The 24930-nt window shown below is 45.3% G+C and overlaps 1 protein-coding gene across 3 annotated transcripts in view; it reads left to right on the top strand.

Annotated features, from left to right (window-relative positions):
- pik3r3b (phosphoinositide-3-kinase, regulatory subunit 3b (gamma)) overlaps nt 1-24930 on the top strand; it is a 142647-nt gene that overhangs the window by 1545 nt on the left and 116172 nt on the right. Inside the window, exons 2-3 of one of the 3 annotated variants that reach the window (XM_040183752.2) lie at nt 84-650; nt 877-1226. In XM_040183752.2, the coding sequence (XP_040039686.1) occupies nt 902-1226 (325 nt within the window). In that variant the 5' untranslated portion in view covers nt 84-650; nt 877-901. Of the gene's footprint in view, nt 1-83; nt 752-876; nt 1227-24930 lie in introns of all 3 variants that reach the window. The other 2 variants (XM_040183751.2, XM_040183753.2) reach the window with 2 other exon arrangements.

Here is a 24930-nt window from a genome sequence, read left to right as displayed (position 1 = left end):
ACTTCACCTCCTATGTTCTTGCATTTAAATCCTATTTGCTGGATACGGTTATGTGATGTTAACCCTAGGAACTTCATTTCAAGTTTGCAGGTGCGTCTGTCTGCTCCAGGAGGCTGCGCAGTGAAGGAAGGCGAAGCAGAGGAGTGCACACGGGGAGGCTCCCAATAACAAGCCAAATCCTGCACTGCAGTGGATTTTGTCCAGTGTGTGTGTGTGTGTGTGTGTTTTTGTGTGTTGTGGGGTGTCTGGTTTGGACAGCGGACCCGGTGAACGCTCCGCACCCTTTCTCATTAACATTGGACGATCCTGGCAGAAGATTTGGGGGTTCCTCTGGAGGTCGCCCCGTCCTAGAAAACTGTGCCAGCCGCCAGTTTCCACACCCTCCGGCCCCCCCACCCCCACCACCCATTCCACTTTTTTCTTGTTCCAGCGCAGAGCTAGAGGTCGTCTTCGTGCCCATTCGGAGGCCTCTGACTGAAGAGCTTTGATGGTCGGGTGGATTCAGACTGTGGATTTTTAAAGAACTGCACGGACATATAATCAAATTCAAGTATTAAAGCAAAAGTTCACCGTTCATTTGCTTAAAGTACTTCAATTTTTGGATTAAAAAGGTTGGACCTGTTCTTCATGGGGTTGTAGGACTGACACAGGTATCGAATTCCACCTCAGGGATCAGATTTCTATCATTTCCACTGTGTCATCCAAGTCAGCGCGACACCACAAATCTCAGGCGCCGTCACAGGTTTCCCAGGTTTAGGTTGAGTTCTGGTTGCACCTCAGGAATTTTGAACTACCATTTACCACCATTTTCTTTTGGTATTTTTCAAGACTTTTAACACACAAAATCTCAGGCAACGTCTGTATTTTTGGCTCTAGAACCGCCCTATGAATCCCTGTGGCCATGGCATCTGACAGTTTCCAGTACCGGGCGCTATTTGAGTACAAGCGAGAGCGCGGCGATGACATCAGCCTCCAGACGGGCGACCTGCTCACCGTCCTCAAGGCCTCGCTGATGGCTCAGCCGGGGCCGGACTACCAGGACGGGGACGAGCGGAGCCCCAAAGGCTGGCTGCACGGCACCAACGAGAGGACCAAGGAGAAGGGAGACTTCCCGGGGACGTTTGTGGAGTACGTCGGGGCGGTGCGAGTCGGCCCTCCTGCAACTAAATCCTGGTCCAGGCCGGCGCCACGGACGCCCGGGGGACTGCAGGCCGATTCTGCTTCAGGTCAGTGCTTCGCACGTTGACACAGATCGAACACCTCATTGGGATGTTTGCGTTCTCTGTGTGGATCTTTGCGCTGACTAAGCCGTTTGATTGTAATATGTAGCCCCGTCCTTTTTAAAGTTTTGGCGGTACACCTCGATGTTGGATGTCATCATGTGTTTTGCAATTGTGAGCTGCTCTGCTCAGAGAGTATTTTGTGTGTGTATGGTACTGTTATCCAGGGTTGCTGTGGAGTCGTCAAATAGTCAGGTCCAAAAGTCGGCTCCCAGTTTCAGTCTGTGCTGGCATGCGGGCCCATCTGGGCTGCAGAAGATCCTCGTGGAGGTTTTTATCAAATTACCTCGACACATTTGTTAAAAGCATCATACTGATGCTACTTCTTTCTGTGTCGGGGTGTTTGGGTCGAGCGTGCGGCACGAGGGGGTTGCTTTGTGTGCCTTTGCCGTCGTTTTGAGAGCATGTTTCACTCATTAAAAAAACAACATTATACATTTTAGTCTGTCTGTTCGTACAAGACTTGAAGGGAATCTGTAGATGCTGCTACAGAGAGCTATTTTTATTTCATTTTTGTAATCAAATGAACCTGTTGAGTAGAAACCACCACTACAGAGCATCGTTCCATAGCCTCCCTGCCTGTTCCCAGGCCCGATAACCTGCAGCTGTGTCTGCTGCTGAGCTGAACTACACGGATGCGCAAGCTCAGGTCCCGGACCCGCTTCCGACGGTCGCAAGATGGTTGTAAGAGATCTGTTGTGCTGCTGCTGACAGCAGCCTCCTTGGTTTGGTCATCTAAAAAATATGGGCCCTAATCCAAGATGGGTGACGTCCACTTCATATATACAGTCTAAAGACAAGTTATACTAAATTGTTACAGAGCTGATACCATAGGCCCATTTCCCAGCTTATGACATGTGATTGCAGGGTAAACACAGGTGAAAACAGGGACAAACTAAATGTAACGCGCCCATTGTACGTTTATTTATACCTGTATTTACCCTGCTGTAATAAGGGCCTTTTGGTCAGGTGACAGAAAAATAACTATTTTGATAAATATTCTAAACTGTCACGACCTGCTACTGTTTTTTTATATTAGTGGGTACCTTTGGGGGGTTTGAATTGTTACTATGGACCAAATTATTCCTCAATTAATCTAGAAGACAACCCACTGATAAACTTGATAAATGGTAGTGAAAACCATTGGTAATTGCCAATCTCTCTTAATTACTACATGTCCAGTCATTTAGTTTTTCAGTGTTTCAGCTTTTTTGGTTTTACTGCTAATGTTACTTTGAACTCAGACTAAATTGACTGTGCAGTTTATGGAGACAGTCAGAGATGTTGTGTCTAATGGTCGATCCTCAGTCTGCTTTGATTGAGTGCGTTTATTTCTAACTTGCTTTGACTTCTTAAAGGTATCTCCTGGTTCAGCTTTCAGTTGGAAGATCCAGTACATACTGTAGATTAGCGTGCAGCAGTATTTTTAACGATTTATTTAGGACCCAGCAAGACCAGGCGGTAACGAAGACGAGAAGGACTTGGGAGCAAAATGTAGAAAAACATTGCAAAACAGGCTGCCCCACTTGAAAAGCTATTCTGAAGCGTGCAGCTTTGATTCGTGTTTTTACGGGGTCGAGGTGGTTAGCTCTGTTTTACCCCTGGCTGTCTGCTGCAGTGAGTTAAGATCTGCTGTGTTTACGGCTCCTCATTTTCTAAATGGGTCAGACGCAGCGCAATGTTCTCTCCTCCCCTTCCTCTGGCGACTCTCCGCTCTCTGTAATAGTCTGGCTGCCCTTCTGTTTTATTGGAGTGGGTTTGGTCCGTCCTTTATAAATAACATCTATACTCCCTGGGTAAATATCTCATTTCTATGCATGCCTGCTGGCTGGGGCTGATGCTCTTAGTTATATGAGGGCTATCGAACACCCTCGTCCCTTCACCCGCCCCCCCCCCCCCCACACGCCCCACATCCATCTATCCAGCCTCCTGCCGCTACACAAGCTCGTGTTTGTCCTGAATAATTGGCTGGCTGAGGCACCGTCGGCATGACGTGCCGCGTTCCCGTCTAGTCACAAATCAGCAGCAGCAGTGGTGGTGGAGGCCGAGCAGCAGGCCGAGCAGCAGGCCGAGCAGCGGGGCCGATGCAGAGGGAGTCTTGGTGATCTGCAGCCTCCATCCCGCTACGGCACAACCTGCTTTGTTCCAGCGCTGGGCTCTGAATCCCAGATCTGACGGTTTTAAACCTTTCTGGGAGCAGGGCTGATCCGGGATCGCTGGTTCAGTCAGAAAGGGGTTAGTGTGCAGGCGTGCTATTGTTCAGCTGACTCTAACCACAGCGTGAGACCGCGCCACGAAATGCTGCGAACCGGTTTGATCAGGCAAAACCGGTGCTCGAAATTGGCCGGTACTCACGGTGCCGGTACTCTTAAGCGTACCGGCACCTTTTCTTGCGTACCGCTACTTCTCGCATGTAGCCGGCCCGGTACTGTGCCACCGACAGAAGGCGTCAGTGTCAGAGAGACTGGTACCCAGAGGGCACTAGCGCTACGTCACTTACCTCTTGACGAATCACGTAAAGGCAAGCTGTTGGCGCTAGGTTTGAAAAAGTTGTCTAGACAGCATCAGCCGATGCCTGCTGTTACGTCCCCTGATGTGACTCCGCCCCCTCCTGAGAAGAGGGCGGGGGCAATTCTCTCATGTGATTTCACCTGGAGCAACACCACCGGAGAGACATCAGGCCGGTTAAGCGGTCTCTCTCTTCTCTTCGTGCTGACAGCTAGCAGAGAGTTGGTGTTTAGAGTCTGCGTACCGACCACCATTGTGTGGGGCAAGTGTGTAGGGGTTCTCTGCCATTTCTGTTACTACTTTTTCTCCTGTTTTGTGACTAGAGAGGGCGGTCAGTATTGTCTTTCCTTTTCCCACGGTAGGTCAGAACACCTTTGTTTTCTAGCCAGGGGGGTGGTTTTGTTTATTGTTATTGTTTGAGACCCTGATGCTCTTGCTTCCTTTAGTTGTCTTTTGTGCTGAATAAGTTGTTAATAAATTGTATTTACTTTTGTTGAAACTTAGCGCACGCTTTATTTATCTCCGCCGTTCCACCTTTGCCAAGCCTTCCCTTTTCTCCAGCATTTCTGTGTTACGCCCGTGCACCCCTGGGCATGATAGGCAGGCCGCAACACCTGCATAAAACAGATTTCTCACTGCTGCTTTCAAACCATTTGTAAGTTGTTATATTCGCCTGGCCTCAGAAAGGCAGTAAAACAACGCGTGTGCCAGAGCCAGACACGTCAACAGAGGTCCAGCCAGGTATGATTACGAACCATAATGAGGTGCAAACTAACGTCGGCGTTGATGTGAGCGGAACATCTGGCGTAGAAGATGAGTCCGCAGCTACCGACATTGACGTTACCGTAGTAAATGACACTGACATCAACGAAACACACGGATGGCCCGACTGTTGGTCAAGGGACCAAATTATATATTTTTCCTCCAAGAACAGCTGGCTCGCTACTAAAAATAACAATCTCGGGTGCAAAACAACAGACAGGGAGGGGACTGAAGCTGTCAACAGAATGGAGGGATTGCTCAAGTCAAGCCTTAGGTACTGACAACAGCAACAGCAGTCACCGGGCAAAACTGAAACGTGGCAGCCGGCCCGAACCGTGCACTCCTCTCCCAGCAGCCGCGGCGATTAAAGCGCGAGGGATACTTAATGGCTCTAACAAGGCTCATGGCGCTAATCGATGCGTCACACCGTCTGACACGCTGCGATTGGGAAAGCCGTTGTACATTTCCTCCGCCCGACGCCTTACCCCCGGGCCCCGCGGGCGGCAGTTTGCCGGCTCCATGCGACATTAATTACGAAGGTAAACTAATGAATACCAAATGGTTTCCTCGTCACTATCTACCTACAGGTGTATAGGAGAGGTGTCGAGGTAATCACTGCTCAGGCTCAATCTGACTGACTAATGTCAGGCGGAGCTCTGCTCTGCTGTGATAAGCTGCTCGCCTCTTTAGCTCGCCCCCTGTGTTATGTAAATGGGCTTTGTAATTGGATTTTAACCAAAAGAATAGACTTTACTTACGTCACTTGGTCGTTTGCCCCAAAGATTGGCAAGAACTTGGTCTATTAAAACCAATTCAAACCCGCATATTGTTCAGTTTATTTTGCGCCACCCACCTTCTAACCTGCATCTTTATGCCAAGTCTAAATGCTCAAAACATCCTTTTCAAGAAAGCCCCGAAAATCTAACTGAACCTCACAAAGAGAAAAGCACAAGGCCAAACCTTGTCTTCACACAGAAGTCAGCGATGAAGCGCTCCCAGCCGGCAGTGATGAGAAGGTGGGGCTACCAAAAAATAATTAGCTGCTACTGTGTTCCTCGTACCAAAAGTTTATCTGGGCGATTTCCCTTTGGCACTTTTAATCCCTTCTTCCTTGTGACGGGTGTTGAGCTCCTGCCAATGACAGTCAGCTCTTTCTGCACAGTAGGGCCAGAAAAGTGACATTTGAGCCAGCGGAGGGCTTTAAATATGAAACATCTGCACATTGCTTTTCATTGATAGTGGCTTAACAGTCATTTATCAGAAAAGAAGAAAAGACAATTACTTTCAATATGCAATTCATCTAATCTGGATATATATGAATATGATTCATAGGAAACAAGACTGGACAAAGAGCTCATCATAACTCTTAAGATTGGCCTGCTCTCATGTGCTAATCGTTTCACCAGACTCGCTAACGCACACACACACACACACACACACACACACATGCATATCAAACAGAGGCTGTCAATAGCAATCACAGTTTTCAATTGAGCGGCCGGCAGTCTGAGTGTCTCCGCGTCCTCGGAGGGTCGGGGTTGGTGGTAGCGGATCAATGTGATGAAACGCCGCCGCACTTAATAATGACTGGCAGATCAAACATAATGAGAGGGAGAGAGACCGAAAGAGGGAAAAAATCCCCGGAGCAATGATTGCCAGCCTCACAGAGTCGGTCCGTGTGGTGTGTGTGTGTTGGCGTCGACAGCCCCAGGAACCCCCTCGGCCCTCGCCGCTGTGCAGTGAGCTCAGGTGATTGATGAACGCGGCCTCGGCCCAGCAAACTATTCGGGCTAAACGGCCTCATGTCTGGGCTTTCTATTTAGCTTTGTGTGTGAATGCTGTGCAGTGAAGAGAGGACGCACTGAGCCGCGTTGTGTGAAGTGAGACGAAAGAAGAGGAAGCTTTGTATCGTTTCTGTCAGAGAACCTTCGTCCCTTTGTTCTGCCCAGTGAGCTGTCAGTAACTGTTCATTCCATCTCTCATCTGTGTTTAGATTGTTGTTGTTGTTTTTTTACATTGCATCAAGCAGCGTTGCTGAATATCAGGCAGGATTTGGACCTTCGGTCCGACATTCCCTCAAGTCAATGGGTTTCTCCACAGACGTGTAGCCACTGGTTTGAGTGTTGGGCAATATCAAGGAGCAACGTCATCAGAAGGGACCTAATTGCCTCATCTGGGCCATATGTCATACTAAGTCTAGAATTGAATACCACCTACGGTATTTTGATTATAAATCAGGAACCATATGATCAGAGACTAAGTATATGATTATGGATTTGATGATAGATGATAGAACGCCAACGTTTTTGAGTAAGACAGATTATATTTCCAATCAGGAATCTGATAATAATAATAATTGATTGAATAGATTAAGACTGAACAGACTCAATGCAGTGATATGCTGAAAACATGTTGGTTTGAATCATTTAGTCATTTGTTTTTTTGTCACTTTCTTTAGTTTTCCACCAAGAATCATTTATTAAATTGGAACTAATTGCGAAGATCAACAGACCAGACATTTGCTAATTGATTTGCGGAAATAACACTGACGTAACTATAAACTGATGGGAAGATAGTTTGACATGACTACAAATTGCTGATGAATGATAAAGGATTAAAATGAAGTAACAATACTTAATGAAATTAAAATGATAATGATTGCAATCATAATCATATAATTGCAACCAATTCAATCAATTTCTCCGTTGCTGTTTGTCTTCTCACCTCAACCTCTCCCACACATCACTCATTCGACAGAATTGTTGTTACTTATTTTTCCTTTCAAAACAAAAAGTTTATAGTTGTCATGGTGACAGCATGGTGGGGACGCAAAGTGTGCTGGGAAAGTGAGCGGACGCAGCTCCGCAGACTGAAATACGGCTTTTTTACCTGTTCACATGAAGTTTATGACCGTTGGACGGGAGCATTGAGATATATATATATATATATATATATATATATATATTGCTTGTAACTTGGGGTGGTTTTATTGTTCTTACAGCAACACGCAAAGTGGTCGTTCACTCGAGTTATCTTAGCGTTCATTTCACTTGATTCATAGTCTCTCCACTACAGCATCTCCGCTGAACTGTTTACCGTAAACTGTGTGTGTGTGTGTGTGTGTGTGTGTGTGTGTGTGTGTGTGTGTGTGTGTGTGTGTGTGTGTGTGTGTGGTCAGCCCTGACACAGCGAGCAGAGGAGATGCGTTTTGATACTTAATAATTCACTCATTATATATTCATCCCACTGAACTTCTATGTGTTTGTTCACCTTATCATTGATCACCTGCAGAGCGCCTGTAGTGCAGCAGTCACCAAAGACTCTCGCAGGAGGCGAGACATCAGTGCCTTTGTGTGAATATGTTTCTGCATGCGCGTCCGACGAGTAACACGTGCGTTTGAAACGTTCTTTTTTTATTTAGTCCTTCTCTTGAAACCGGCGCTGTGATCAGTGGCCAGCCACTCCACTGGCTTCAACATCAGCGTGGGAGGAAGTTCGAGTAGTGAATAAAGAAGCAGACTGAATGACTTCAGAGTGGAAGGGAGAATGAAATAAAAGACAGAGGGGAAAAAGAGCCGCAGCCAAGAGATGTTCTGCCAATTCACAACTCCACATTTCCACATGGGTGACACATGTCATCTTCAAGCTGAAAAACACACGTGGACAAGAGTTGAGCAAACAAGAGCCTTTAAAGATCTGACAGGAGAATTCCTCTTGCTCAGCCTGGAAGCTAATCCTTAAGTGTTTCTCCACAATCCGTCGTCTCGACTCAAGAAATAAAATGTGCCAGTATTTTTAAATAATGCCGTGAGTGAGTGTCCGCGTATTGAATCAGGACAGAATAAAGCAGCTGGAAATCCTTAAATAGTTTGATTTGTATTAAACAAGTGCAACACAGTCAGATTTCTTAAATCCCCAGTGTAATTCCCTGTATCGCTCGAGGCAAAGCAGGAAAAGCTATCTTTTGTTCTGAGCATCAGAGTAGCGAGCACACTGGAGAGCGGATTCAGAGAGGGTTTAAACAGATTATTATCCACAAAATAAAAGCCTCTTTCATAATATACACGTTTAGATTTTTCTTCTTTCTTTCTTTCTACTCATTTCATTTATTTTTTTTACCTGATTGCAAAGCAATAACATTTTCCATCTGCTTGTATTTTCGCCTGCTGAGGTGATTTAGTTATTTTTTTTCCTTTAGAAGTAAAAGCATGTGTGTTGTTATTATTATTATTATTATTTTTCCAGTGCTCATGTATTTAATCTAAAGTGATTCTGTCAGTGCAGTAGTGGGGATTTATTGTCCCGGTTTTGAAAGTCAATTACGGGGACCCACACAGCGCCTGTGTTATAATGCCGAATCCGGAGTCGTGCGGCGCTGGGAAAAGGTGGGTCAAACAGACAGCCCATGAATAAAACAGGAGCAGATGATCCTGGGAGGCCGCGAGGATGCAGCGCTTTAATTCTTGGATGCGGTACGGCGGTGACCTGCCACGTACTGGCTGTTTAACTGCAGATCCAGACTGCAGCGCTGGACTTCTGGGAATACATCTGTGAGAGGTTCAGGTCGCAGGGTGGAGTGCTGCTGGAGGCTCATTTGGGAGAGCTGTTGTCAATAAAGCTTTTATTTGACCGGCTGCCTAATTGGCCTTGGAATCACTGTGCCGAGCTGGAAGGCTTCTCCTCTTGAGCCGAGGAGGATTTACTTGTCAGCGTAAAAAAAAACAAGCACACAACACACTTAAAAAAAAAAAAAAAAAAAAGGCTTTATTGTGCTTTTGTGGAAACAAAGATTTAACCCGTTTTCAGCTGAAAGGCGCAATGAAGCGAGGGAAAGTTGAGCTATTCTAAATCTTTCTTTCTGTTCAGCAATGCTCGTCCTCCTTTCCCACGTGAGCTTTTTAAACTTTGTGTAGACTCGCTTGGCGCTTACACGCAAGTCTGCGCTAATGTCGCGTGAGCTGCAAGCATGAACTTTAACTTTATGCAAAAGGGGATACGGAGTAACAGCTGGACTGTTGAGAATCAAACCAGTGGAACACACAGACCTTTTCTTTTCAACCAGTGTGCCGTGGGAAAATGTCCAATTTCACTTCAAGTTTGAATGATGCGCGGCAGGGGTTGCAGTTTCGAGATGAACAGCACTTTGTACGACGAGCCATGTGCAGACTATTTACTCAAATTAAGATATTTAAGACTTTCAGTTTCTAACTAAATTGACCCATTATGTAATTTCCCCAGACATGTAAACGAGCTTCTTTCATTTGTGACCGTCACACACAGCAAGTTAGAAAAATGTAGAGGTGGACGACCGGTGTCCACTCGGCTCAGAAACAACAGATGAGAAGATGTTTCCCAAGTTGTCATTGAGTAGCAGATTTATTTGGAACCTCATCAAATGGAAAGTTTAAGATTGCAATTCGATGACTATTCGAAACGGCCATCGATGATACTCATGATACGGTGGAAAGTTCTGAAAGTGCACATTGTGGTGAACTTGCCTCATCAACTGACCTGTACTCTCCTTCTTTGATTTTTTACAATAATTATTCAGTTTTTTGGCCCAATTGATTTTTTTGTGTTTTCTTTGGAAAGTATTCCCAACGTAATGATCTGCTCATAAAGTCAACTATGCAAACAAACTTTTACCCAAATCACTGTGATAATTGGCGTCAGGTCACATGCTCATCCCTGCAAACCCTCAAGGAATTAATGAAGAAAAAAATGGCAAACCTATAAAATCAAGCTGCAACCAAATATCAAAACCTCTCCAAGACTATTTTTATCAAAATGGAAAAAAGTTGCTAAACCACCCAAAATCCCCAATAAAACCTGACCTCGGCGTCTTCACGCGTAGCTACGTCCCTGAAAACGACCTCTCAAGCAAACGGCAGGTATCAAAAACGGCCTTGCTGCTTTGTCCAAATGGGGATATCCCCGGCGCCTCCGGCAGACTTGCACCATGTGGCTGCTCCACGCCGCCAGGAGCTCAGGCTCCGCCTGTAAATCCTCCTCCTTGCTGACTTGTGTGCAGCGACTCGCGACCAAGTTTCATGTCCATAAAGGAATGAAGGGCGATCTGCTTTCTCCTGCGGCCTGTTTATGGGCTCCCATAAAACCACACGGCTTCTTACGGCCTCCTCCTCGCTGCATTTAAATGTCCTCTGACGTCTCTCGATGGACCGGCGGCACGAGTCGTTGGACCGCTTTAACTTCAGCAATTGGAGGGACTGTAAAAATAATTTAAGCGGCCGGCTTTTTCTCCGAGGCAGTAATGCGTTTCACAGGGTTCAAGGCAACATGTCGATGCTGCTGCAAGTTACTGCAATGTTTGTTATTAATGAGCCATTTATAAGGGCTACTGCAACGCGCTTTCCCCATAATGACTTCATTAAAGGACGTTCTGCATGTGAGAGGTTGTGAAAACACCTTTGTCCGTTCATTATTCATGATGGCACATAATGTTATATTCAATTTACTTACCTTAATGCTTAAGCATTAGTTAATCATTTGTACTCCTTTTTTCAGTCCAGACCAACCAGATTACTGCTATAACTAGAATGTCTGAGGTAGACTAGATACTAGAGTGAAACCACAGCGGTCCACTGACCCACGGACATCTTTTGTGTGGAAAGTCGGAAGGTTCTTCTCCAAAAACCCGGTGCTTGCTGGTTACAGGCCGGCACCTCGTGCTGGTGATCATGTGTGGACGTGCCTAACGGTGGGCTTTAAGCCGACAAACAGGAGCGTGGCAAGTGATAAATTGGCTCTAAATGTGATCCAGAGCAGCAGATTTAGAGGGATTAGACCAAACAGGGCTACGCACACGCACACACACACACACACACACACGCACACATGCGCCATCCATAAAACAAACCTCTATTCATAATTGAGCTATTGTGTTGGCATTTGAGCTGACGAGAAGACCGCTGTGGTGCTTGGCACCGCTGGTACGGAGTGTGTGTGTGAGTGTGAGCTACAGAAGCCAGTTTGGAACCTTTTGCCAACTGGAAAGCTTTTGAGTTGAAAACACACTTTGCTATACCAGTGTATATGAAGTGAGGCTAAATATGACAAACACACACACACACACAGAAGCTCAGGTTTTCCCGTTGAAATGAGGGAATCACCAGACGAACCTAAACACTCAGCGATGAAGAACATCTCGTATGAGGTCCTGACTGCGTCGTGTGTCTGTGTGAATTCGACCAAAGAGCAGATATTGTCCATCGTTGAGAGAAAAAGGAAAAAGGGAGCCGCTGTGTGCAGAAGGTAAAGGAGGTCAGTGTTTGCCTGGTGCAGCAGTTTTTCTTGCTCTTCACACACATCGAGCCCGCGGGTCAAACGCTGCTTTCTTCTTCCTGTCAGCTCTCATCTTCACTGAGTAAAAAGTCTGCTCCAGGTCCTCAAAACCAACACTCCTGACATTCAGCAACACGTCTACACGTACGTACAGACGGGCTTGATCTCCTCCAAACATTTACACCCCGCTGCCTTCCGCTGTGACGGGAAAGTTTGACACAGCGGCCCCACACGTGTGTGTTGGTGGAGATTAAACACACAGGGCTGAGTTTACACTGGTGTGTGAGTGCGTGTGTGTGTGTGTGTGTGGAGCGGATAGCTTGATGCCTGAAATGAAAATGGAAGCACAAAGACAAATCCCCAGCCTGAGGCACATTCCGCCCCCCCCGGTGTGTCGTGGCGTCCAGATGAAACTAAAGCGGGGGAATACGATAGCGGACAGGTTGGTGTCACTTATGAGCAGATGGATTCGTTCGCGCCGTCTGCTCCCCGCTGCAGCGCCGCGCCCGCTTTCCATCAGGCACAACTCCTTCGTGACTGTTCCCGACGTGTTGGTGTCACTCCAGTAGCTGAGTAGTAGCTGACGTTATGTTGATATTCTTACCAGTAATATCCATCCCATTTTCTCAAAGCCTAATATCGCTGTCTATATTTAGCCTATTCGATTGGTGTGATGGATTCACCTCTCACACACAGGTTTAACTGCTTTCATTGACATTCCATTCAGCTCGCTCCAGTTTTCGGGCCCTTGTATTGTGCAGGCCGGCACAACATGATTGGAGCTCTTTTGTCTGACAGTCACAGGTAAGATGCTGTCAGACTTTGACAAATGTTGCTCTTGTCTGGCACAACAGAACTGTGCAAAAGACCCATAATTGGGGAAATTGGTGTGGAATTTCAGTCATTCTGCGACGATCACTAAAACAAGACACAATGTCATTATTCATTTCTACTTCAGCTTCTGGAACCATCTCCCATGGTCTATCATCTCAAGTGGCTTGTTACTTAGTGTTTTACTTCATCCCAAGTTCATTCATCGTGAGGTGGTCTTTGTTTCCTCACGTGTCCATTATAAATTCTCAGCATAATTCATTTAGTATCTGACTCTTAAATCCAACGTGGGAATACGAGGCGCTGTGAGCCGCAGGCCGTGAGAGGCTCCCTGTGACATTTCTGCAGTGTCAGTTGAATCAGTTTGTGTTTGTGAAAAACCAGGCGTAAACACAACGGATGCCTTGTGGCGGAAAGTGTTTTATTACACGTTACTGTTTGTTTAGTTTCCAAGGTCAGCGTTTCGCTTCTAACTGATTTCTTTCTTTCTTTCTTTCCATCCCTTGTTCCTCGTTCTTGCAACGTCTGTAAATCGAGTGGAAACATTTTTTTCCTGTTGGCCTTTTGGAATTCCTTACCTTGCCTTTCCCTGGTCACACTATGGCGGTAAATCACTGTCAAAATTCGAGAGCGCAAATCAGGTTGATATCAGAAAGTCGAAATTATGAGATAAAACGTTGTCAAAACACAAACGACACCTCTCTGTAACCGTAGTGGACCGTAGATGACAACCAGCTACAACCATCATTACCGGCACGTTAGGACCACTGCCTTCAGCTCGCAGACCGGTGCGTATTGGTAAAATGAACACGTTTTTTGGAAAATGAAAATAATGAGACAAGATATGCGCAGGCTGCTCCTCTAGTTTGGTAAAGTTGGCAAGATATTCAGATTCAGACTGACAGAGTGTGGTCCGTATTAACATAGTCACCTTTACAGAGTGAATTAACACTATATTAATGCCTTTTAAAGTGTTATTCCGCCAGACAATTTCTTTATATATGGAAGAAATTTCATGGATATAAATTGCAACGGTTTTTGAATTCTTGTTAAGTTAGAGAAGCCACTCGAGCGTCTTCCTCCACAGCAGCACGTGGGTTTGTGCAGGGTTTGCTGAAAGGTTAGGAACATCCTATGTGGCACTGCTTGACGGTATAGCAAACACTATAGAAGTGTTAGACTTGTTCAATCCCTTCATAGAAACCTTGCTACAAAGATTCCATCAAAGTGACACACATATTTGGTGTCGTTGGATTCTTTGGATCTCTGCTAGAATAACAAATTGGCTTAATGAGCTTCATGGGTTGGCGAGTCTTTGATAATATTCCGTGTCTTTTAACCTCAGCCATTGATATTGGCGTCAGCCGGCCTGTATTAGAAACATCTAAGGATGTTAAAATACCCCGACAAACACTTCAAGTTATGACATTCAGGGTCCCCAGAGGGAAAGTTCTCTAGTTCTCTAGACTTTTCAATTATTTAGTGAAAATGCTCGACTCTTGTGTTCGAGTTAGAACCTAATTTTGCACCGACAAAATGTATCCTCGGGACTTTCGGGATTCGTTGGGACCAAAACCACAACTTGTACATTTGCGGTAAAAAAACGGCTCAGGATGAAACACAAACTGTGGAGTTTGATTTGTATCCACGTTTCCATGTGGTTGTCTGTACAGTAAGTTTGCCCGCCCTACAAAATGACTTGAATGGCCGTGGAGTCTTCTTTGCCTCGTTCTATAATCGGTGGGAAAAACGCAGCGCAATCGGCTCTCCATCTGCGTTGTGCGACGAGGCAGCATATAACAGATAATACCTGTATTTACTTTCTTTGTTTGCAACGTAGGCAGATGTGGGCTCCCTCCCTCTTTCTCCCTTTCTCTTTGGAAACTAAACGCCCTCTCCGAGCTTAAATTGTGCTCGCAATCTCACTTTTGTGCCTTCTTGCGCATCTCTGATCCTTCTCATTACCCCCCCGTTCCCCCTCGAACACCTGAACACAACGCCAATTCAGACTTGTGGGGAGAAAATTGGCTATTTTAGCTGAATAGAGGGACCGTAATCAAGGAATAATTATAGTCATAAAATAAGAGCGCGGGAGAGACACACTCTAATGTATTATTAATGGAGGAGCTGGAAGACGAGAGACATATTTCCTGTCCGCTCATTAGTCATTCCTCTTCTTTCTCCTTCCCTGCGTCCTCTCTCTTTGTTCGTGTCCTTCGTCTCTTTCCTTCATATCAACTTGGAGTGGTCCTCTGTGATCGTGCTCTCCAGGGTAGAGTTGAACTGGCCCTGAACTCTGCACACCACCTCTCACACACACACACACACACACACTTGCCTTGTTTTGGTCATTTCCTGTGTCGTATCTCTGCTCTTCTGTGCGCTACTCTCTCTCTTCCATGTCAGTTAGTCCTCTTTCTACCTCCTCCCTGTCATCTCCATGTCAATAATCGCGGTGAAAGCCGTGTGCTGTTGATGTTTTCTGAGTTAGATGTAACAGCACACGTGCTGGATTTGCCACAAATGTCTTTTTGTTGATCTTTCACCAAATGTGCCTTTTTAGATTCTCAGGGCTCGGCTTTACGTTCCGTGATAAGCCGCCCAGTCTGTTTGCTTCAATACCCACTCAGGAAGCCCTCTGTTCCTGTCGTTTGTCCCCGAGCTGCCCTCACTGGCTCATGGGACGCTCTCTGGAAGGCTTGGCCTCAGCTGGACGGCCCTCCGTGCTGAAAATACCGCATGTTGTTCCCTCAGGCTTTTCTTGGGGAAGTTCCAGTCACACCAAGATTCGTTTTTGCCCTTTTTAACATTAATGTTGACGTAAAAGAGAAGTTTGGTTTTGAGAGGAAAGGACAAAAGCAGGTTTGCAGTGATAATGTGCTGGTTTGAGCTCACTGGAAAAAGTGTAAAGTTAAATACTTTTCATAATGCAACCATCATGGTTGATTACTGGGAGTTTAAATCCATGATGCTTAACAGGAATTCCTAAATAACACTTCCTCTCCCCAGGAAACATACCAGAGAAATCCTCAAATGTTTAGCAATGACAAATCTAAGGATGAGAGTGTCTGCCTATCAGTATAAAATACCATCCGGTCATATTTCAGCGTGTCCAATACTTTGATCACCAAAATACCTGCAAATCTAACCACACTTTCATCAGCCTCAAACGTTCTTTGTGTCGAGCTCTTAGCACATGGAAGTAATGATTGCACCTGCTAAAAATCTGCATCTTGATAACAAAGTCTGACATTAAATATTGTTCTTATCATCTAGCTTGATAAACGTATTCTTGATTTCATAGAAACCAAACATGGCGAATGATTACTAAGTGAAAACTATGCAGGCTTTGTCCCATGAATCCCTTTAGTATGACGACACACGTGTCTTGTGCTGTCTCCGCTTCACATCTCCATTTGTTGTTTTTGCCGAATCTGACCCCATTTCTCACACCCCTGGCCCCCCCCGCCTCATCGCACTCACTGCCTCCATCCTCCTGCTCAGCCTTTTCACTCTATCGCTAATTATTGACCCCGACCCATTTCCCCGCTTCCTCTCTGCTGCTCAGCAGCAACTGTTTGCTCAGTTCCCGCCACACGCAGGAAAGATGGATTCCAAAGAAGGGCGTTGCCGTGTTCCCGATGCGTTCTAAATATACGGCGTTTGAATTTGAGCGCTGTCTTTCTGACGACACGTCGGCGGCGCGCAGTCGCCCTCTTTTCTCTTCACGCGCGAGTGCGTTTTGTCACCCCGTGTTAGCCGACCCATGCGTCATCTGCGCCCCGTGAGAGATTCAATTACACGCTGTCTCAGGACACACAGGCCTCCGCAGACACGCACTTTTGAAGAGCTCCGGTTGGCGTTATCCACCCGCACCCCCTCCACCCGAACGCTCCCTCCACCACTTACCTTTCTCATTCAATAAAACCCGGTTACCTCTAAAACAATCTCATCCTCATTCATCTTCTCCTCCTCCTCCGTCCCTCTCTCGGCCTTTCATCTAATCGTACCTGCGGCCCCGTCTTCTCTGTGGAATATGTTGTTATACATCTCGCATTCGCCAATGTAACCTTCCCATTTATCATTTCATTACTCAGCGTTTAAAGCCGAGCCAAACGCCGTCTCCTCTCTCCTCCGCCTTTCTCTGCTTCTCCTTTTGTTCATACCAAATTATTCATTCACTCAACCCCATGGTTGAAAAAACCTGGACCTTTTATTTCATGAATAGAAAAAGCAGTAGTAGCGGTAATATTTAAGCCTTCAATTTTAACCTCAAACAGTAAAATTCCCCTCTGCTTTGGACCTGAGCAGCATCCATTTGTCTCCCTCGTTCTCATTTCATTCATCTGGTCTCTTTGGTTGGAAACCCATCTTAGCGGGAGCCTTATACCTGCGGGTTGTCCTGCCTCACGCGTTCTCCCTCCGTGACCCGGATGGCTCAGGCTGGAAAGTGAGGAGCGGCCTGGACGTCCTCCGCTCCCATCAACCAGCTCACTCTAAATCTCCCCCAAATCCACAAGCAGTTAAGGGTTTTTCCTCAAAAGCATCTCCGCTGCCATGAGACACCGAGAGAGACAAAGAATATTAGAGAAGCAAGCGAGTAGAGATGACTGAGGGGAGGGAAAGGGGACAGTCCTCGGAGAGTGAGCAATAGAGATATTAATATTGTTATATTTAACATTCACAAATCAAGGCCAAGAGCATTTCTTTAGCGTCATGACGATTTGAAGAGAGGGCCTGTGGCCAATAGATTTTATTACTCCATCTTTGTTGTTCATCATCCCGCAGCTCTCCTTTTGAACTGGCTTGGCTCCTTCGTATTTATTATTCCCATTAGTTCTTCTCTGGATGAAACAACCATCTCTGCTGCTGCACTCCTTTCTTCCAGCAGTGAGGAGTTTTGTAACCCATCTCTATCCTAATGATTTACTTTTTGCATGCCTGCAGCTCTTCCCCTTCACTCACTCTCACACACACACACACACAACCAACCAAACACACACAAGGTCTTTGGCGTCTAAAAGTTTGCCTCTGCATCTCACAGAGAAAGAACCCCCCCCCTCCAAAAAAATAACTTTGCTGCAGAAAAAAAGATCAAACGCAGAAACACTGGCTCGTTCCTGCAGCGCTGGCAACATGAAGCAGCGAGGGAGGGGAGGATTTTGAGGACATGAAACGCCAGGCGGGTGGGGGGGGGGGGCTTCCAGGCGTGGGACGGTTTAGAAAGTGTGTGCGTGCAGTGTTGAGTTTTAAGCCTGTGGGGGAGCGAGGAAGCCAGGATGGAGGAGTGATAGGATTGTAGTTTAATTTGAGACGGGGAACCTGGTACCAGGCGGCTTTCTCTGCCTCCGTCTCACTTCTCCTATTTAAATCGGAACACATCTCTTTCAGAGGCGTACGGAGGAGGGTGGCCAACATTCTTTAGGTTAATTGCTGCAAAAGATATCCAGAGTGTTACTTACTTCCACGAATGCCTTAAGGGGGAGGCAGAGATGAGATTCAAGGGGATGGGGGGGAGCGATATGGAGCTGTTGGATGAAGAAGCTTGCAATCCTTTGAGGAATCATACGTGAAAGAGAACATTCAAAGGGAAACAGAAAGAGAGATGATGCTGTTCATTTTTTCCAGGGATGGTGGGCACACAAAGTGGTGAAGCCCAATGGTTCAGTGTTCTGATTTGGAGAAGTCAATTTTGCTTTTCATGGTTAGTGCTTCTGAGTCTGTGGCTACGTACTTTTACTAAAAGGCCTGCATTTCAAACACCCTTAGCTTGGCAGGCAGTTGGGGCCTGATGATAAGATACATTTTTTACATAATGACAGTGTACAATCCTGTATTTTGCCTGGCGTGACATCTAGTAGTGGTCTCTGAGTTAGTTGGTTCACACAAAACACGGTTTACAACACCAGCTCAACATCAGCATGTTGAAAACATCACTGTTAAGTGATGAACGTATGGCGCCACACACACACACACACACACACACACACACACACACACACACACACTGAGAAGCCATTGCAGTGGCTCGGCAGGGTCATGAGTCGGGCTGCAAAAGTATACATCACGCTTAATCATTGATTTGAAGGAAATCCATACTTTTCCATTTCTCTAAATAGAGCACTGCTTCCAATTCACGTTGTTCTACATTCCTGCTAACGTGACGTAGCACTGTGCAAGATTGGAAAAAAAATGATGTGATATATGGTTATTAAAAAAAAATAAAACATCATACATCACACTTAATGTTGTATGCTGCATTTTCAAAGTGACATGTTTTGATCGAGTGCACTTGGAGAGCAAAATTAAGAGGCTGTTTATGTTCTCTAGTAAATAATGAGTTAATAGTCACATGTATGGCGACAAGCACTCGTTTTTATGGTAATATTGCAGCGATCATGTTCATTTAAATGCAAGAAGGCAATATTGTGATTGCGATTGATTTTAATTAATTTTGCAGTCCCAAGAAAAATGGTGGTACGCACACACAGACCAACACATGAAACATGAAAAAAAAGGCTGCTTAATGCTCAAGGCCATTTATTATTGAGTAGGTGTCCACTTCCACATCACAAATTCAATCAGTACAACTGTCATGTCGAACTCATCACCTCTGCTTTTTAAGAGAACTTATAATTTACATTGACATTGTTAATTCGCTGTCAATCAAACTCAAAACGTCCTGCATGTGTCTGTGTGGATAGAAGAACAGCAGTGACTAAATGCCAGCGGATCATGCAACTGATCAATTCCAAAATAAAAATAATTAGTAATTATAAAATGTATCCACAGTGTCCAGTTTCTCTGTGTTCATAAGCTCAGCCAGCTGCTGTTGCTTTAGTGAATCAGATCATTAGCTGGATTGAGTGGACAATCTATCTGTGAAAGCTGCTGACGCGGCAACACTGCCGCATCCCACAATCCAAAACTGTAATCCCAGTGCACACTTTAGCACTTTCCAAACACCAGTTGGCGGAAAGCCACTAGCTGGCTCAAAACTTGCCAAGCAAAGTTATTATTATCTCCAGCGCGCGCACACACACACACACAGAGACAGGCCCGCTGCGCATGTTTAAACAGAGGATGGAGCATGAATATCACACTAGAGTTAAGCTTTGCTGAGAAAAGGCCTCCTGAAATAGTGCCTACATTACATATGTGTGTGTGCGTGTTTGTGTTCCTATGTAATATGTATGTAAATAAGGTACCTCACTGGTCACGGACACACGCATTAAACGCCAAGACGTCTGCAAGTGCGCCGTGTCCCTGCGGGTTTGATGTCAAGGAAGGTGACGCCTGTGTGTGTGTGTGTGTGTGTGTGTGTGTGCTTGTATTACTTGTCAATATATAAATTACTTTACCTTCTGCCTCTACCTTTCCCCTCCTCCTCATCCTCATATTTTTTTTATTCACTTTTTCGCATGCTTCTGTTTATCCTCTCCCTTTGCTCTACATTGCCTCTACATATTTCTCTCTACTCTGTTTATTTCTCTCTTTTTTCTAGTTTATTTTTTTCCTCATGTGAATTGCAATAAGAAGGCGTGATTTAAGGCAGTATGCTAATGTAGCTAATTAATGGAACTAAATGAAAGAAACTAAAGAAATACAATTTGCAGCAGATCAATGAAGTGACCAATGCATATTTCCCCCCCGCTGATCGGGCCTCCTGGCACATTAACTGTGTTGCAGTACTGTAATTACAGATTGAACTTCAGCAGACGCAATAAAGAGAATGAGACATTTAGGAACAGTTGGCATAGTAGGTTTCACTCATTATAGGCCAAATACATATGATTAAATCTGCAATGCCAACTGGTGCCGAGTCTGTACCCTGAAGCAGAATTTCCTATAACTCACCAACATCACAATTTAATATGAGACTACGGGTTTGCCAAGCAGTGCTCTGCAATCAAATCATAGTGAAACCCAGGGGGCTGTTTATCACCGTATTATATTGTTATTTTCCAAACTCTTCCAGAGACTCTTTTACTTGTCAACCAAGTTGTCACTTTCCAACATGAATGTAGCCGGCAATGTAATCTCTTTGGTGGTTTTGCGCAGTTTGTATTTTCAGTTGTCAATAAAAAATATATTATTATTAGTTTTTACAGCATGCAACCATATTGCAGGTTTGGGGGCTGTTTGTGTACTTTTAAGAGGGGAAGCGAGAAGGATGCATAAGAGACCCCTGCTGAGAGAGGACGGCTCAGCTGGAGACACTAGCCTGCAGATAGTTAGCTGCACAAGCACACGCACATGGGCGTCCTTCCAAAGATACACATACATTGAGAGCCCGCGCTGTCCACAGAGACTTGCGTGTTTGTTCATTGCTCCACACTTCCGCAGTATGTAGAGAATATGTAGGAAGAAAAGCCCGGGTCTAAAAACAAACAGGTTACACAGATTATCTAAACCGCTTGATGTGGAAAGTCCTAGCAGCTGAATTATTGGAAATTCTCCTTTTATTGTAAATAACAACAGAAATTAACCTTTAAATGTAATCGGCCCATATAAACCATCTCTTTGTTGTTCCCTTTGTCCCCCAGTTAAGTTGCTTAAACCTTTCTCTTTCCAAATGACCAAAGCCTTCAAATGACAACAACACGTACAAAATGTCATAATTAAATATTCATGGTAATGTTCTAAGTATCGTAAGGTTTTGAGTAAGTAAATAAAAAGGCCCTCAGGGCTTCCCCCCCTTACCTGAAGTAAAGGTGTCACTCAGCCTGTTAAATATGCCAAACAGCTGCATTCATTACGGCTCTACTGCATTTGTGATAAGACTAATTGCACCCAGCCAAACACGCATCCTATCATCCAACTCGGCCTCGCTCGCTCTCTCACACACACGCACACACGCACACACACACCACCTCTCCTCATCTGCAGTTGACAGCTTAGCCGATTGCTACTCCGTTGCTAATTCCTTATCTCCGCTGCCTCCGAGCCAAACTCCCTCTCTCTGATCCCTTTTTTCCCCTTAATGACGGCTCCAGCTCTTCCTCCACCAACACCACCTCTCCCCGTTCCTCTCCCTGTCCCTTGACCGCCGTTAATGGACCTGCGGGTGTGCATTTACCCACTGTGACTTTTATTAGCATGTAGTGTCTTCGATCTGTGCTGCTTCTTTTTCCAGGGTTTTTAATCACAGGTTGTAGTCAGTTTGTCAAACTGTGATGGAGGTAAGTCAGCCGCCATCACGTTTCCCAACTTAACAGGGACAGAATGATTATAATAATGATAATCCACCTTTTCTAGAGGTTGCATGGTTGACCGTAAAATGGGACTTGGGTAAATTATGGGTTTTCTCATAATATATCATCACAATAAGCTTGTTTTTTTCAGCTCATTGTATACATCGTTAGACAGTGTGCCGATGTCTGATTGTGTCCTGCAGGCATCACTTGGACTTAAATAAATGTAAAGACTTACATTACTTCCCATGTACCAGTGAGACGATTAGCCTCAATTTACTGAGTGTGATGGCACCTCAAAGACGCTGTCACATTTATATGCCGAAACATTTGGATGCCAAAAAGCAGTAAACCACGTGGCAGCATCCCTGTGTGTGGGGATTACAACGCATTGATTGATTTCAAACCGCAACCGTTTTGAGTGTTTTGAGAACTAAAGCGAGCTAAAGGAAGTTTCAGTCCAAGGATATCTTTACATCCACGACATGACATATGACATAATGTTGTGCTTAGGTTCTACCTTTCACTACAGCACAATTTATGATTGGATGCTATCAAAAAGCGACTCGCAAACAAGAAACCCGGGCAACCCTTTGCAGCAGCGTCCTTGGACTCCTTCAGTTGCGAAGCTCCTAACTGGTCGTCACAAAGCTCGACAACTGACATCCTCCCACACAAAGTACACACGCAGACACGGAGGGCGATCCCCCCCCCGCCGCCCCAGCCTACGCCTTCCTCCACCTCCACCTCCTTCTTATCTCTTTCTCAGATAGTGCTTTTTTTGCGGAGGTGCATCTTTGCATGCCACTCTCCTCCTGGAGGCTCGCCGTAAATGTTTAATGTCCAAGGTCTTCTGCCTCCAAACACACCACCACACACACGCACACAGAGACACACACACACACACAGTTAAGGGGTCCGCAGTATATTGTCAAATAGTCAATATTGTGAGCAGATTGGGATTATGACATCATGCCAGAGGGATGATATAGTCTTTACTGTCTCTAAACAGTGCACTGATGCAGTTTTCTTAAAGCTCCACTAATCCATATTTGTCTTGCAACAATGGACTGAATGACTTAATGCCAAACGTGGAGGAGTGTTGGGTTTCCGATATGCCGTGATCAATCAGTCACGACGTGTCTGCACCGCTTTCAATCGACACTGTGGTGGCGCTTAGTTTAAGCTCTGACGAGCTCGTCATTGTGTTCATATGACAACTTGATCCATTTTTTCCCACAGCGCGGGAATAAAAGTGCGGAATAAAAGACTCCGGCTTCAGGCTGAATTCATTGTCCAGCAACGCCAGCATCCTGGCCTCTGTGTCATTGATGCTTCTTCTGTGTCTGGTGTGCAGGAAGTCCTCTCGAGAGTTTGGAGACACGTTTGAGTCGTGTAAATCCTTGCCGATACTAACTCCCGGGATATTTGTCAGATTTTAATTTTGCAGGGAAAATCTGCTAAAGGTTTCTGCTGTTCCACCATCGCCACTAGCGAAGCAAAAGTGGAATATTATTTTCACTCCGCTCTGTTTTCATACAGCACGCTGTACGCTTCTGCTCCACCCTGTGATGCTGCCTTGTGAGCATCGTCTTTCTTTTGTCCCACGCGGGGCAGCAATCTCCTCTCTTTCCATCCCTGTGTTTGAGAGGTCAGGTGACATAAAGCAAAGACAGCGTGTGTGGAAATGCTACGTATGAGTGCAGTAAAACAGCCTGCCTCTGCCTCTACAGCCACAGAAATGGGATGAACATTGTATCAATGTAAAACTTGTTATTTTAGAAACAACAATTTATATTTAAAAAAGAATAAGGTACATTTTTCGTTTTTGCGGCGCAGTGGGTTGGTTCAGAAATCCAACATGTCTGGATATCTAGCTTTGTGGTGAAGTTTCCCCAAGAAGTCAAAATGTCCACTTGTCTTTACATTTTTTGTGGATCTAAAGCAGTGTTCATTTTGGCAGCTATTTTTGATTTAGTCTTAGTCTTTAGACGAAAAATGCATATTAGTTTTAGTCACATTTAATCATTTTAATCCTTCTTAGTTTTCGTCAAGTTTTCGTCGACGAAAACTAGACTAAAATGTAATTGTTTTAGTCAAGTTTTAGTCACATTTAATAGCCATATTAAACTTCTTTTCTTCCCTTCTCAGGCACAGGGACCCCCTGTGTTGTGTCTACAGCTGCATAATAGTCCAGCTTGCAGTACTTGGTGGTAGTCCATTAGATGTCCCTCATAGGACAGGTCTATAGCAGCGGTCAGCAAACCTTTTGACTCGCGGCCACAATGGGTTGTAAAATGTGACGGAGGAGCCGGGCCAAGAACAAATGGTTGAAGTGTTTGTGAGAGCTGATATAAATGACATGTTAAAAATTATTACATGAACGGATTTGGATTTTAACAAATAGCAAAGCATTTATTTGCAAGGCAATTTAACAAATTGGCAAAGGTGTAACAACTTGATGAGGACCAGGGATCTAGACGCAACACTTTGTGGTCTTTGTCTGTTTACTTGCAATGCTTTTGACACTTTATGCTCCTTTATTGTTTCCACTGTCCCAACAAAAGAGACCTTAACGTCCTACCATCGGTGCAATACATTATTTTCTTGACTTCAGAACCTGCAATGACTTTATTACGTTAGACGTGTTTGTGATGGACCGTCTCATCCACCGAGGAAACGCTGCCTGCCGTCGCCAGAGAACAGAGCAGAAAGGTCCGACAGTCTTTAAACGGGTCTTCATGTTTCTGTGAAGCAGCGCGGCTTCAGCCTGCTAACAGGCAGCTAAACCGAGACAGCTGCGCTAAACTAACGAAGCCACAAACTCGCCGAAGTGTAAAATAGTCGTCGCGGTCCGTAGTCGGTGCACAAGAACCACCGCTGCGAGTTCGTGGATGACGTCATCATGACACGTTAATATCCGCTGTACTTTGCCTGTCTGTTTAGCTGCGTGCAAATTTAGGAGGAAAAAGTATACCAGCAAACCACTGAAACCACCGAAACAACCACTGAGAACTACGGTGGGAAAACGCCAATTCCAGAGCCAGCGCGTG

The sequence above is a fragment of the Gasterosteus aculeatus genome, chromosome 8 (assembly GCF_964276395.1).
Source record: "Gasterosteus aculeatus chromosome 8, fGasAcu3.hap1.1, whole genome shotgun sequence".
NCBI lineage: Eukaryota > Metazoa > Chordata > Actinopteri > Perciformes > Gasterosteidae > Gasterosteus > Gasterosteus aculeatus.
The sequence above is the reverse complement of the archived record's forward strand: the minus strand, read 5'-3'. Positions and strand labels throughout refer to the sequence as shown.